General features: G+C 39.8%; 1 protein-coding gene across 8 annotated transcripts in view; it reads left to right on the top strand.

Annotated features, from left to right (window-relative positions):
* The first annotated feature begins 2820 nt into the window (after positions 1-2820).
* The window catches only part of MINDY2 (MINDY lysine 48 deubiquitinase 2), a 79330-nt gene continuing 67734 nt past the window's right edge, over positions 2821-14416 (top strand). For 6 of the 8 annotated variants that reach the window (XR_006218616.1, XR_006218614.1, XR_006218615.1 and 3 more), the window contains exon 1: positions 2836-3880. Coding sequence is in view for 4 of the 8 variants with exons in the window: in XM_042988757.1 (XP_042844691.1) it covers positions 3023-3880 (858 nt within the window). In the remaining 4 variants the exon portion in view is untranslated. Of the gene's footprint in view, positions 3881-14416 lie in introns of all 8 variants that reach the window. The other 2 variants (XM_042988758.1, XM_042988759.1) reach the window with 2 other exon arrangements.

The following is a 14416-nucleotide window of genomic DNA, read 5'->3' as shown; positions in this document are numbered from 1 at the left end:
AGCCTACCTAAAAACAAAAACAAAACAAAACAAAACAACATCAAATACTGAAGTGTCAGAACACCAAGAAGAAAAAGACAATCAAATACACTTCAGAGAGAAGAAATAGGTAATACGCAAATAGGTAATATGGAAATAGGTTCTGGAACATCAGACTACTCTATAATCATTTGGAAGCTGGAAGACAATGATCAATGACTTCAAAAGGAAGAAGTATTTCCTTTAATTTTATGTCTAGCCAAACTATAAATGTAGAGTAGACTTCTATCTCTTTTTCAGACATAGACAGTCCCCAAAAATGTGCTTCCTATGCACTCATTCTCAGGAAGCTAAAAAAGAATATGTTCCACCAGATCCAAGAAAGAGGAAGAAGGAGATTCAAGGAAGGAATCAACATGGAAATGAGGAGGAGGGAACTCCTAAGACAATAGTGAAGAGAAATCCCAGGATGACACGTGCAGCAGTCCTTCAGAACAGTAAGTTTAGATCAGAGTAAGAGAAGTGTTTCAGGAGGGATATACCCAAGATTAAAATGGATCTGGGAGGAAACCTGATATGCGTGACTGTACTGGTAAGTCTGTGGCTGAGCTACTAGTAGGTGAAGAGTTAAGCAAATAAACAAAATGATGAGGTAATTGTTAATTCTGGGAAAAACAAGAACTTAAACCAAAGATACATATAAGCAAAAATGAGTGAGACATTTTTCAGCTTATTGTCTTCTGACATTTCTCCCTAGATGCTACTCCCCGCCTCCCTTAGAAAAATAACTATGCACATCTTCACAACCTTAAATAATTACATACAAGCATACATTTTTTACCACCGTTCATTATGTAGTTGCTGACAACATATAGAAAAGAAAAATTGGTTCTGTTTCTATTATAAATAAATTATTAAATTATGCATGTGAGCATTTGAAACATATACCAATGAAAACTACCAGAGCAAGTTCAGGCCTATCTAAGCAGAGTCTTAAAAAAAAACTGGTGAAAGACTATTATGTGAGACATGTGTTCCATACTTTTTGGCTCTGTGGTTTCTGGCCTGTAAATGATCCAGTCATTCAATTTACTTATACACTACACCTTCATTTATTTATTTATTTATTTTAGCGTATTATTTTTTTAAGTGGCTCCACACCCAATGTGAGATTTGAACTCACAACCCTGAGATTAAGAGTTGCATGCTCTACTGACTGAGCCAGACAGGCAGCCATATAATACACCTTTAGACATCTATTTATAATCAAGGCAGCATACTAAATTCTGAATTTCCTGAAATCTCTTATATTCTCATTTACACTTAATGGCCTTAAATACTGTAAAAAGCTTGATCCAGCAGCATATACCTTGTAAACTCTACATCCAAAGTGTGGCTCGAATTATGACCCTGAGATCATGTTCTACAGACTGAGCCACCCAGGTGTGTCTTACCCTGGGTGGCTCAGTCCCTTAAGCATCTGACTCTTGGTTTTTGGCTCAGGTCATGATCTCACAGTTTATGAGTTGGAACCTCGCATTGGGCTCTGTGTTGGCAGTGTGGAATCTGCTTGGGATTCTCTCTCTACCCCCCCCCCCCCCACCCTTCCTCTGCTTGCTCAGTCTCTCAAAATATAAATTAAAAAATTAAAAAAAAATGTGAAAATAGATAAATAAAAACGTAGCAATAAGAAAAAACAAAACAAGAAACTACTAGATAGTAAACCCAAAGAAGATATGAGCCCTTTCTCTTATTCGCCAGGGCCACAGTTTCCAGAATGTACTTGGACTTGAGGGGTGTTAAATGAGTGAATGAAATACCAATTTGTAATTTTGTCTACCTTCTCGAACGAAAAGAGATACAGAAAGATAACGTTCCATTAGATGTCAGTTATTTCTATGGCTAACCACGAAAGAGGACCTGCCCTGTCATCTTTTGTATCCCCGGAGCTTAAAAAATGTTGAAAGACAAAAAACAACAACAACAAAAAAAACAGAAAACAAAACAACAACAACAACAAAAAAAACAAAAACGGGAGGAGGGGAGAGAGGGGCGTCCTTGTGGGGAACAGGTCAGAATAGGACCCAAATCCCATTTTGTCACCAACAAAATTTGCAGCCTACTCTGTCCTCTCTGAAAATTGTACGGCCTTAAGACGAATCAATTGCAATTAGAAAACTCTTTCAGGAACAGGCACTTCCCACTCCATCAAAGTGAAGCCAAGTTGACAAAACCGCAAAGACTTGGCTAATTCAGGCAGAAGCTAGTTTATTATTATTGGCCCAAAATTGCCCACTTTTTTTTTTCCTGTGCAGGCCAGTATCCACAACCGCACTGACGCCTCAAGTAGGGCGAACGTTTTCACCAGTAGCTGGTGAGGAGCCCGGTGTTTCTCAGCCAAAACCCTGGGAGACTGGGATTTATGCGGTGTAGTAATCCAAACACCTCGAGTAGATGCACAGCCTTTAAAAATCCGCATCTCGTAAGAAATTCCTTCAATTTTCCATCTTACAAGCGGAGGAAACAAATCTCCTCAGCTCTTCGGGGACGAGCTCTTTTCCAAATAACACAACCACAGGCAACTCATCATCCTGAGCCCTAGGCTGGGCCACACACACCCCGGCTCTTAAGGGTCACAACCGAAACAGTCTCTGCCCGCCTCTCCTTTAAAGAAGCCGCGCGCGGTCGGGCTGCCCTAGAGTTCAACTTCCGGCTACATAGTGAGAGGATGTTTTCTTTCAGGCCACACCCTCCTAGCCACGCCCGCCGCGCCACGCCTTCCGAGAGCTAGCTCCAGCAGGCGGGCGCGTAGGAGGGGCGGGTCCGGGTAGGGGTCGCCCTCCCTCGGCGGCGCTCAGTCACTCCCCAAGCAGGCGGATAGCGCGGCGGCGCGCGCGCGCGCTCCCGGTGCCCTCCCCGTGACGTGCCTGGCCGAGGCCGCGCAAGGGCGCTGTAGCTGCCAGTGCCGCTGTCATGGCGTCCGAGGCGCTGGCTGAAGAGAACCCGCCGCGGTCTCCTTAGAGCGAGGGGCTGGCGGCTGGGCATGGAGAGCGGCCCCGAGAGCCTGCAGCCACTAGAACACGGGGTGGCCATCGGGCCAACGCCAGGGACAGGTTCTCCGCAGGAAGGGCCACCGGAGACCAGGCTCGCCGCCGGAGATGGTCCTGGAGTATGGGCGGCGGAGAGCAGAGGCGGGAATGGGCAGGGGGCGGCGGCCGCCGGGAGGAGCCTCTTGGACTCCGTTTCTCCCGCCGGCTCTCCTCAGGTTCCCGGACCCTGCAGCTCCTTTCCGAGCTTGGACTTGAAGGAGAGCGATTTGGAGAACACTGCTGCCCAGAAGGCGCCTCTGAGAGGGCAACACAAGGTGACCGCCTCGCCGGAGACCGCGGAGGCCGGAGCGGACCATGGATCGGGTCCGGCCGGAGACGCCGGCTGCCGCGCGGATTCCGCCGGCACCTGCCGGGCAGAGTTGGCGGCCGCCGGCTCCGAGGAGCCTAGCAGCGCCGGCGGCCTCAGTAGCAGTTGCAGCGACCCGAGCCCTCCTGGGGAATCGCCAAGCCTGGACTCCCTGGAGTCGTTCTCTAACCTGCATTCTTTCCCCAGTAGCTCTGAGTTTAATAGTGAGGAGGGAGCAGAGAACCGGGTCCCCGGGGAGGAGGAGGAGGGCGAGGGCGCGGCGGTGTTGCCCCGGGCTGTGCCTCTTTGCCGAGAAGAGGAGGAGGAGGAGGAGGGGGAGGAAGCTCAGGTACTGGCGGCCTCCAAGGAACGCTTCCCGGGACAATCTGTCTATCACATCAAGTGGATCCAGTGGAAGGAAGAGAACACACCCATCATCACTCAGAATGAGAATGGACCCTGCCCTTTGCTGGCCATCCTCAATGTTTTGCTTCTGGCCTGGAAGGTACATTTCTGCAGCTATTTCCTACAGCTTTTGGGGAGGGGGAAAACGGGGTGAAGGAGCTGCTGCATGTCAGCTGACGGCTTCCTCTTTTCTTTCCTCGTTCTCCCATGAAATTCATTCTGGGACTCTTGTCCAAAGAATATTCTTATATGTATTTTGTAAAAGAATTTCCGGCAACCTCAGGTCTCTCTAGTGTTTAAATATGAGTTCAACATTCAGTTGATGTTCTTAAAAACAACTAGGACTTAGAGCACCCTAAACCCTAGGATTATTTTTTAACTGTATTTTTCTGTGTTTCCTTCTTACTGACTGTCACATATGCAAGAGTGAAGAACTGGGGAAAATGATCTTTAGAAGTTACTTACCATCAATCCATGATAGCAGGGAACAAGTTTTGATGGTTATGTTTAGCCAATTTTCCAACTAATACTTGCTCCATTTGGGTGTAGATACTTAAGGAAATGGTGATAGGGAAGATGTGGCCCGTTAGACAAATTCCATTTAAGGGAAAGCATTGGTCTGAGCCCAGTTACCGTAACTTCTTGGTTTTCAAAGATTGTTTTCATTTTATGCATGATTTTTATTTGCCTTGTTTATTTGTTTCTGCTTAAACAGTTTGGCATTATGACTGTTATTACATTATTGCATATTACTTGCATCAGAACTTGTCAAGGTTAAGGAAATTAAAATTGTAATGACTCAAATAAGAAAAGATATATTCAAGGTAAAGGAACAAGAAAGGTAAGGGCCCTTCAAAAGTTAAGTATATTGAGGGGACTCAGTGTGTTGTGTATAACTGAAGTGTCTTACTCAAGCTTGCAGTTTGAGGGTGCTGAGATGCAGGATCTTATAGCACACCTCTTATTTTCTAATTGATAAGTATATCCATTGATAAACTGTTTCCTAGAAAAAAATAACCTGGATTATTCTGACCGGTTAGGAAAAAAATTAAGTAAAGGAAATAGCATATATTACGTGCCTTCATCTTCCTGTTACTAGCAAGAGCTGATGCAAAAGAAATAAGATTAGAAACCTTAGCAGTATCTGGTACATAATGGCACTCAAATGTTTGATGAAGACTGTGTCTGCTTTAGCTGGGGAGCTATTTGGGGTTGCATCATTGACTTATTAAAGGACAATGCAAGGCAATACACTATAAATACATCTATATATTGTATACATCTGTTTACATAAATATAAATTTTTCAGTTATAAACAACAGATTGAAATGTGTTAGATATTCCAAAAGGGGAAATTTTTCTTTAGTCTGTCATAGCCCCAGAGAGCTTCATGGAATTGATGGGTCTTATACCAAGCTTTTAAGGAAAACTAAATTTGAAATAATAAGGAAATGGAATTGTGGGAGTGGGAAGGATATAAACAAAAGGGATGAAAATAGAATGGATTGTGTGTGTGCGTGCGTGTCTGTGCGTGCATGTGTGTTTATTAGCCGACCAGTATTCATACTGGTGAATAATAAAAAGTAAGACTGAAAGGTGAAGAACCACTTGATGAAAGCCCTTAAATGTCAGAGTCAGACTTGATATACAGGCCAAAGACCCTAGTCTTTTTGTAGGAAGGGATAACAGTTCTTTAGATTTTCTTTTCTCTTAGTTACCAAATAGTACTACCAAAGTTCAGAGGAAGGAGCAAGTGCTATGATCTGAAATACTTGGAGATAGATGAGCATTGAATTGACTCTTTCAGACATGGCTTCAATGAAATGATCAAACATTTGAGTTCCTACTACGGGTGAGGTACTAGAAGTACAAAAACAAGCAAGATGCAAGTCTGCCCTCATGTAGCTCCCATTTAGTGGGGAGACACATATAAATAATTACAGTGCAATGTGATAAGTTCTAAATGTGCTTTGGAATTAGAAAAGGGTAATTGGGGATGCGTTGTGTCAAGGGAAAGCTTTATAAAAGAGGTAATCTATGAACTGGATCTGAAGGATGAGTTGATAGAAGGCCTTCCAGCCAGAGGGAATGGTGTATTCAAAGCTGGTGAAGCAGAAAAAGATTTGTTCTTTTTCATGATTCAAACCTTGGTTGGAAGTGCAGAGTCAGAGGGAAGGAAATGGCATTAGCAGGAAATAAAATTGATAGTTTGTGTTAGACTGTTAATGAGCAGGCGTGCTTATTAATTTGGAGGCTATTTTATAAATCTGTGGTTTTTAAGCCTCCTGTCTGCCTCCAGGCTATGGCTACACACAAACGTTACTCATCAGTAATCAGTGATTGATAGGGAGGCAGATTAAGAGAAGCAGGGTCTGATAAAGCAGTTTTCTCAAAGAGAGCCGGGGGTGCTAGAGGTCAGAACTATTTTCATAATAATACTAAGCTAGTATTTGCCTTTTCATTCTCATTCTTTCACAAGTGTCAGTGGAGTTTTCCAGGCTATATGATATGTGATAATATCATTGCTCTGAGAGTTAATGGAATATGTGCTTATTTATTCTTTTTAAAATTTTTCTCAATTTTCATTTCTAGTATGGTAAGTATGGGTAGATATAACCTACATAGACCAAAGCTCTTTGGGGTCCTCAATAATTTTTAGAACTGTAATGGTCTAGACACCAGAAGGTTTGAGAAAGGCTGAGGTAGAGAAAAATAGTAAATAGGGTACAAAAAGTAGCTGTCAGATTTCACTGTAAACACAAGTGGTGCTTACACTTTATATTTAGCTAATCATAGGGAACTCGACTGAGAATAATATGATGGAAGTGGCCTTGTTTGTTTGAGATTAGACTAGGGGTAAGATTGTAGTGTAGCAGGAAGTGTAGTGTAACATGAAGAATTGATGAGGATGGCCCTTTTGGATGGGGAATTCTCTGCCCCTTCTCTTTGATGAAGATAATGTTGGAGCCTAAATGATCGCTAACTGGACAAAGGAAATGAAGATGACCCCACCTTTTCTAATCTGGGTAATAGAGATTGCATCATTCAAAAGATAAAGTGTTTTCAGCTGGGAGATGTCAAAGTTTAGTTGTGTCAGGTTGGAAATGTCTGATAGTGGGACATGAAAATGTAAATATTCATCATGCCTCTAGAAGCGTCGAGTGTCAGGGAAGAGGTCAAATTATAGAGAAAAACTGAATGGGGGAGTTATTGCATAGACCTAAGTATGGTAGTTTACTTACCATAAGTATGAGAATAAATGAATACTTCATTGAGAGTGGTGAGCCATAGTTCTCAATTTTTTTTTTTTTTTATCATTGAGAGAATATGTGGGAAACTACAAATTGCCAGCTTAATTCCTCCCTGTAATTCTCCACTCCCTCTTCCATCCCATTCTCCAGTAGACAATAGTGAAAGCAGAGAACAAGGATTAAACTTGGTAGGGGAAAGGCAATAAGCATTAAGAGTGAGAGAGTGTAAAAGAAACCAGTATAGGCATAATGTGACATATGACTGAGAACTGGAAATAGGACAGTGTCATGATAGTAGTCTTGGAGAGAAACTGTAATAAAGCGGTCAGTTATCAATTGTCAAGTGCAACAGCAATCAAGGAGCTATTGGAGTACAAAAGATTTTACTGAAAAAGGATGGGTGTGAGGACAAAGATGCTGAAAAGTCAGAATAATATTGACTCCTCAGAATAGGTGGTAAAGTTCTCTTCAGAGCAAAGGAGCAACAATCTCATTTTCTGAAGTAATGGAAGGAATGGGACAAGGAAGATACAGAGACAAGGTTGTGTAAAATAGAGAGGCAGATGGCAATTGAGGCCTCATTCTCCCATTTTGGCACAATAACAATTGACCTTATCAGCAATCACTATTGAACCTGTCAGTAATTAGCAAGGAGAGGTTTTAAAGCTTGGGGGGGAGGATTGTATGAGAAAGGCACATTGTATTTTAAAGAAATTCTAATCTCATAGAGATTATGTCTTGGAATTTGAGGCATAAATAGAAAGTAGTAAGTAGCAATGGATAAATTGGGGTTATGCTTTAAAAACTTATAGTATATACATTTTGCTTTGTTTCTTTTTGTTTCCCCAGTAGTTTTCTAATACCTAGAAATAGGAACAGAAAGAATGGCTGGTTAGGGTTATATCAGGGACTGAGCTTTCCAAGGGCTGATTTGTGGAGAGTCACTGGAATTAGAGTTGAAAATGAAACAGGTGATTATGTCTTTGAAGGAAGGTGGAGTAATGAGAAAAATCAATAAACATGTTGGGAGGATTTGAGTGATTCAAAGAAAGTAAGTGCCATAGTTCTGGATGAGAAATGATAGTTAAAATTATCAAACAGTACTGTGTTGGAAATATTGGAGTTTTAATTATAGATAGGTTGCCTTAGGACTGATGAAGAGTAGATGATCGTTCATAATCTCTGAAATAGTTGAGCTGTGATAATCCAACAAATCAAAAAAGGAAACCTATTCATTAAATTTAATTCAGGCTCAAATTTCTATTTCTCTTTAACTGACACCAGGTAAATTTATGCTTTGGAATATGTATTCATTTTGCTTTTTTACTTTAGACTAAACTTAGTGTTTTTTTTTACGGTTTTTCTTTAATCTTTCATTTTATCTGTCAAAAACAATGCTAGGGGCACCTGGGTGGCTCAGTCAGTTAAGCAGTTAAGCATCTGACTCTTGATCACTTCAGGTCTCTCTGCTCAGGTCATGATCTCATGGTTTGAACTGACAGCAGGGAGCCTGCTTAGGATTCTCTCTCTCCCCCCTTTTTCTGCTCCTCTCCCACGTGTGTGTGCACATGCACGTGCTCTCTCAAAATAAATAAATAAACATTAAAAAAAACCCACAGTGCTATTTATAGGTGTATTTGAAGGTTATGACCCACTTATTTAGATGTGTTTCAGGGTGCCTGGCTAGCTCAGTTGGTAGAGCATGTGACTCTTGATTTCAGAATTGTGAGCTTGAACCCCACTTAGGGTATGGAAATTACTTAAAACTAAAAAAAAATGGATGTGTTTGTAAAAATTAACAAGTCAAAAATTTAGTTTCTGATGATACTGATAACATGATAGTTATGTTATAAATGTTTAAGCCAAGTGATGGGTACTTGGGAAATTCATTATGCTATTATTTTTCTACTTTGTGTAACTTAAATTTTATACTATGAACATTTTTTAAAGTTTCTCCATTAATATCATCATGTTTATGAAAGTATTACTTTAATAGAGGGAGTCCTTGCTTTGTCATACATTTGTTTTCTTGTAGAATGTTATAGGTTCTGAGAATCAAACACTCAAAAAAACTTATATAAACTTATTCTGTGCATTATGATAGTTTTATAATATCTAATGATTATGTAGCATTTTAGTAGAAGAATGAATACGCTATTCTAAATTAAGATGCTGGAAGTACATCTCATTTCCTCCCCAGCCCTTTTAGGTAGGAAATTCTTTTTTCCCCCCTCTCTTTGCTTGGTAGGAACTGAGACCATCTCCTACTCCAAGTCAAGAGAGGAATGCCAGGATTCTGAAACAAGATTTTTTTTATATTAAAGCTGGTTTCTCCAGACATTACACCTAGAATCTGTAAAATAAGGTTGATACATTTGATTCTATAAAAACTGAAAAAGCTGAAGGTTTAAAAAAAAAAAAAAGACAGAAAGTCCCTTTCTCACCGCAACCCCCTTCTTCCCCCCAAAAACGCTACCTGAAACTAAACCAAAACACACACCACAAACTGAGGGAACAGTTTGCCAGATTATGTGTCTAATGGTTAATTTCTTCATTTACAAAGAGCCCTTATAAATTAGAAAGAGATGAGCAACCCAACAGCAAAATGAACAAAAGGCCATTACCGGAAAATTCAAAGATGTTCAAATGGATGTCCTCTCTCTTATTACCACTTGCACATGAGGCATCATGAGGGTGAGCTTCTTGTCAGCAATGAGTATGACTCTACCTCTCCCTCCCTGCTTGAAAACTTTTCTTGTACTGTTTTCATACACCTTGCTTCAGACTGGTTTTTACTTTTTTTTTTTTCAAACTTCCTGACTTATAAGAACGTTGCAATCATACAAATTTTCTCACATTTTCCTTTTCCCAAAGTAGGCACAAAGCTCTTTTGAGTCTTTCCGAGTGTATTTATTACTTATAAAAGTGGAAAAAAAGATTCCATATTAGACTCTGCCCACCCTTTTTTTTTTTTAAATATAGATCCTGTAAGAAGAGATTAATAACTTCACACGGTGGAGTTTTGTTTACACAGTAGATGCAAGTAACATTTATGAGACTTTCATTTCCAATCTCTTTTAAGAATTAGGATTGGTATTGTTTTTCTTCATTTGTGAGATAAAATGGATGAGGACTGATGATAGTATGACTACTCCATTGGCTGGTTGCCCTATTAATGATGGGTTCATTTTCTCCTCTCTCCTTGCTCCCAGTAGTCCTTCAGCGGATAACTTTCCCGTTCCCCATCCACCTTATCTATATTGAGTGCCACGTGAAGAACATTTGAGCATAGATGGTACCAGCAATCATATGGCTTTGAAAAATAGTAGTACTCCATTATTTTTTTTAATGTTTATTTAGAGAGAGAGAGAGTGCACGTGCTTTCACTTGTGCATGCACGTGAGAGAGGGGGAGGGGCAGAGAGGAAGGGAGAGAGAAAATCCAAAGGAGGCTCCATGCTGACAGAGCAGAGCCAGACCTGGAGCTCAATCTCACTACTGTGAGATCATGACCTGAGCTGGAATCAAGAGTTGGGCGCTCAACTGGGCCACCCAGGCACCCCAGTACTTGGTTATTTTTACGTCCAGATACACTGCTAAATATTTTACATGCATTATATGCATTTCCTCTTAATTTTTTCAATTATATCATGAAATCCTTAGGTAGATAATGTTCCTATTTTACATAAATGCAAAACTGAGGTACATAAATTTTAAATAACTTGCCCAAGCTAAGATTATCACCTACTTCAGAACTTGAGATGTTACTTGGGATATGTGGTTTGGAAGTTAAATAGTGGACAATAAGTCTGGGACAAATCATTCTGGAAGAACCAGTGATAAAGTCAGAGGAGCAGAAATAGCCTTCATGATTCCTTAGAACAAATCCTGGGGATCTGGTACCAGTTGCTCTTTATACAGACTCCCTCCATTTTTAGCCCCCTCTACTTCACACCCTGTCCTCTGAATTATCTGGCCCTTCCAGCGTCAGAGACTTTCTTAGCTTCTGTGGTGAATGAGCTTGTTTTTCCCTTCAAAGTTTATGAAATGCATTCTTTGGTATTTTCATTAATTAGTAACTTCTATCTCTACTACCACTACCCTAGTTCAGGCCACCTTCATCTTATCTGGACTACTTCAGTAGCTATTCCCATCTATTTTTCAAGCAACTAATGCAAACTTTCATTGTCACTTATTCTTTGGGTAGATTTTTCAGCAACTAGGCTTTTTAAAGTCTGTTTATTTTGAGAGAGACAGAGAGAGTGTGCAAGCGTGTGCAGGGGAGGGGCAGAGAGAGAGGGACAGAGAATCCCAGGCAGGCTCTGCACTGTCAGTGCCGAGCCTGATGCAGGGCTCAAACCCACCAACCATGAGATCAGGACCTGAGCCAAAATCAGATGCTTAACCGACTGAACCACCCAGGCGCCCCAGTCTTTGTGAGCTTCTTAAATAGATATCCACTGTACCATTCTTCATTGCTCTGGAACTCTTTGATTGCATATAAAATAGGATATTTTTGAAAATCTAGTATGTATGAATGTATCTGCAGTTTCTGATGGTTTTAAATAGTTTTAAATAGGCCTTGGTGTTACTCTGAGAATGGGGTCTTATTGTGATAGAAATTGATGGCGAACATGTTTCAAATTGTTTTTCTTCTTTTTTTTTTAAGTTTACTTATTTTTCAGAGAGAGAGCAAGCAGGGGAAGGGCAGAGAAACAGGGAGAGAGAAAATCCCAAGCAGGCTCCATGCTGTAAGCACAGAGCCTGATGCAGGGCTTGAACCTAGAAACCATGAGATCATGACCTGAGCCAAACCAAGAGTTGGACACTTAACTGTGTGAGCTACCCCTGAAATTGGCTTTTCTAAGTTGAAGGTTGTCTCATAAATTTTTCCTGAGAGGAAATACTGATGATAAATAGATTTACTATAAAGCCTGAATTTTAGTATTTTTTTTTAAATTTTTTTTTTCAACGCTTTTTAATTTATTTTTGAGACAGAGAGAGACAGAGCATGAACAGGGGAGGGGCAGAGAGAGAGGGAGACACAGAATCTGAAGCAGGCTCCAGGCTCCAAGCCATCAGCCCAGAGCCCGACGTGGGGCTCGAACTCACGGACCGCGAGATCGTGACCTGGCTGAAGTCGGACGCTTAACCGACTGCGCCACCCAGGCGCCCCTGAATTTTAGTATTTTTAAGTATAATAATTATTCTTAATAATAAATGAACCATTCTTAATTGATAATAAACGATAAATAATAAGTTAATGATACATATAAGAAATTAGAATAGGAAGATGATATATGATATCCTTTTTTTTTTAACATTCAATTTTTTAACAATCAATTTTTTCTTTTAACGGTTATTTATTGTTGAGAAACAGAGAGAGACAGAGCATGAGCATGGGAGGGGCAGAGAGAGGGGAAGACACAGAATTCGACACAGGCTCCAGGCTTTGAGCTGTCAGCACAGAGCCCAATGCGGGGCTCAAAATCACAAACCATGAGATCATGACCCGAGCCGAAGTCGGATGCTCAACCGATTGAGCCACCCAGGTGCCCCTCTATAATAGTTTATAATATGTACGTTTATTTGGTGGAGCCAGAATTAAAGGTATATTGAAAGGATTCTTAACTTTTTTAGTCTTTATTTTGAAAGAGCTACATTTCTTTCTTTTGATTCCCATTAGTATTTCTAATATTTTTAAAAATAATTTCTTTACAATTTCATCTAAAAAATCATGAGTGCTGTATGATTTATTGTATATTCAAAATTAGTAGGTGCACCTGGCTGACTCAATTACATAGAGCATGCAACTCTTGATCTTGGGGTTGTGAGTTTGAGCCCCCCATGTTCGGTGTAGAGATTACTTAAAAGTATTTTTTTTAATAAATGAAATTTGAACTAAGAAGGAATTGTATTGTTTAGTTGGTCCGTTTTACCATACGTAATGCAAAAATGGACTGCAGCACAAAAATTAAAATAATTCATGTACAAATTAAAAATGGTTGTTTTTCCTGAGTTCCAACTCAACTTTCTATTTGAATGTTAAACTAAACCTCACAATTAAGTCTGTAAATGTTGGTATAATGGAAAGGGTAATTGTTTTTGGAGTCAGATCTCAATTCACATCACAGCTTTGCTGCTTTGGACAAATTAACTTTTCAGCCCATTAGTTTATTCTTAGAATGAAGGTAATGAAATCTGCTTCATAGGATTGTTGTGGATTAAGGGTAACATGCATATTATATGACAATTAGTAGAAGTTGAATATCTTAAATTTTTTTCTGACTTTCCTAAAGAGCAGAAATTGGCAAATACTCAACTTTTTATCTTCTCAAGTGACTCCAATTTGTGGAGGTGTTATAAATCAAACTGTGTATTTCTTATTTATTGCTATTCTAATTAAATATTTAAAAATTTATATTATTTGGTCATTTTTGTACTTACCATCACCTGTATAAACTGCTTATTTCTTAGTTATTATTGGGTCTCCTGCATTTCTCTGCCCACCACAGAATACCAAAGTCATAGGTGTCAAAATCTCGGCATATCACTTTTGGGATGTTTTACATTCTTGTTTAAGATTTTATTAACATTTTACATGGAAGATTTGTTTTTATTTTTTTAATTTTAGTTAAAAATGTTTTTTAAGTTTTTTGATCTTACTTGAGTCTGTTCTCAAATATACTTCACTCTTTTTTTTTTATTTTATTTTTTATTTTTTAAAATTTACACCCAAATTAATTAGCATATAGTGAAACAATGATTTCAGGAGTGGATTCCTTAATGCCCCTTACCCATTTAGCCCATTCCCCCTCCCACAACTCCTCCGGCAACCCTCAGTTTGTTCTCTATATTTGAGTCTCTTATGTTTTGTCCCCCTCCCTGTTTTTATATTATTGTTTCCCTTCCCTTATGTTCATCTGTTTTGTCTCTTAAAGTTCTCATATGAATGAAGTCATATGATTTTTGTCTTTCTCTGACTAATTTCACTTAGCATAATACCCTCCAGTTCTATCCACGTAGTTGCAAATGGCAAGATTTCATTCTTTTTGATTGCCGAGTAATACTCCATTGTGTGTGTGTGTGTGTGGGGTGTACACACACACCACATCTTCTTTATCCATTCATCCATTGATGGGACACTTGGGTTCTTTCCATACTTTTGCTATTGTTGATAGTGCTGCTATAAACATTGGGGTGCATGTGTCCCTTCGAAACAGCATACCTGTATCCCTTGGATAAATGCCTAGGAGTGCAATTGCTGGGTCGTAGGGTAGTTCTATTTTTAGGCGCCACCCAGGCGCCCCAAAATAAAATCTTTAAAAAAAGAATATGTTATAGATTATTACTAAAAGACCACCTGAGAATCTAGGTCTTACTTCG

The sequence above is a fragment of the Panthera tigris genome, chromosome B3 (genome assembly GCF_018350195.1).
Source record: "Panthera tigris isolate Pti1 chromosome B3, P.tigris_Pti1_mat1.1, whole genome shotgun sequence".
NCBI classification, from domain to species: Eukaryota; Metazoa; Chordata; class Mammalia; order Carnivora; family Felidae; genus Panthera; species Panthera tigris.
Note: the sequence above shows the minus strand (reverse complement) of the source record. Positions and strands in the feature narration are given on the sequence as shown.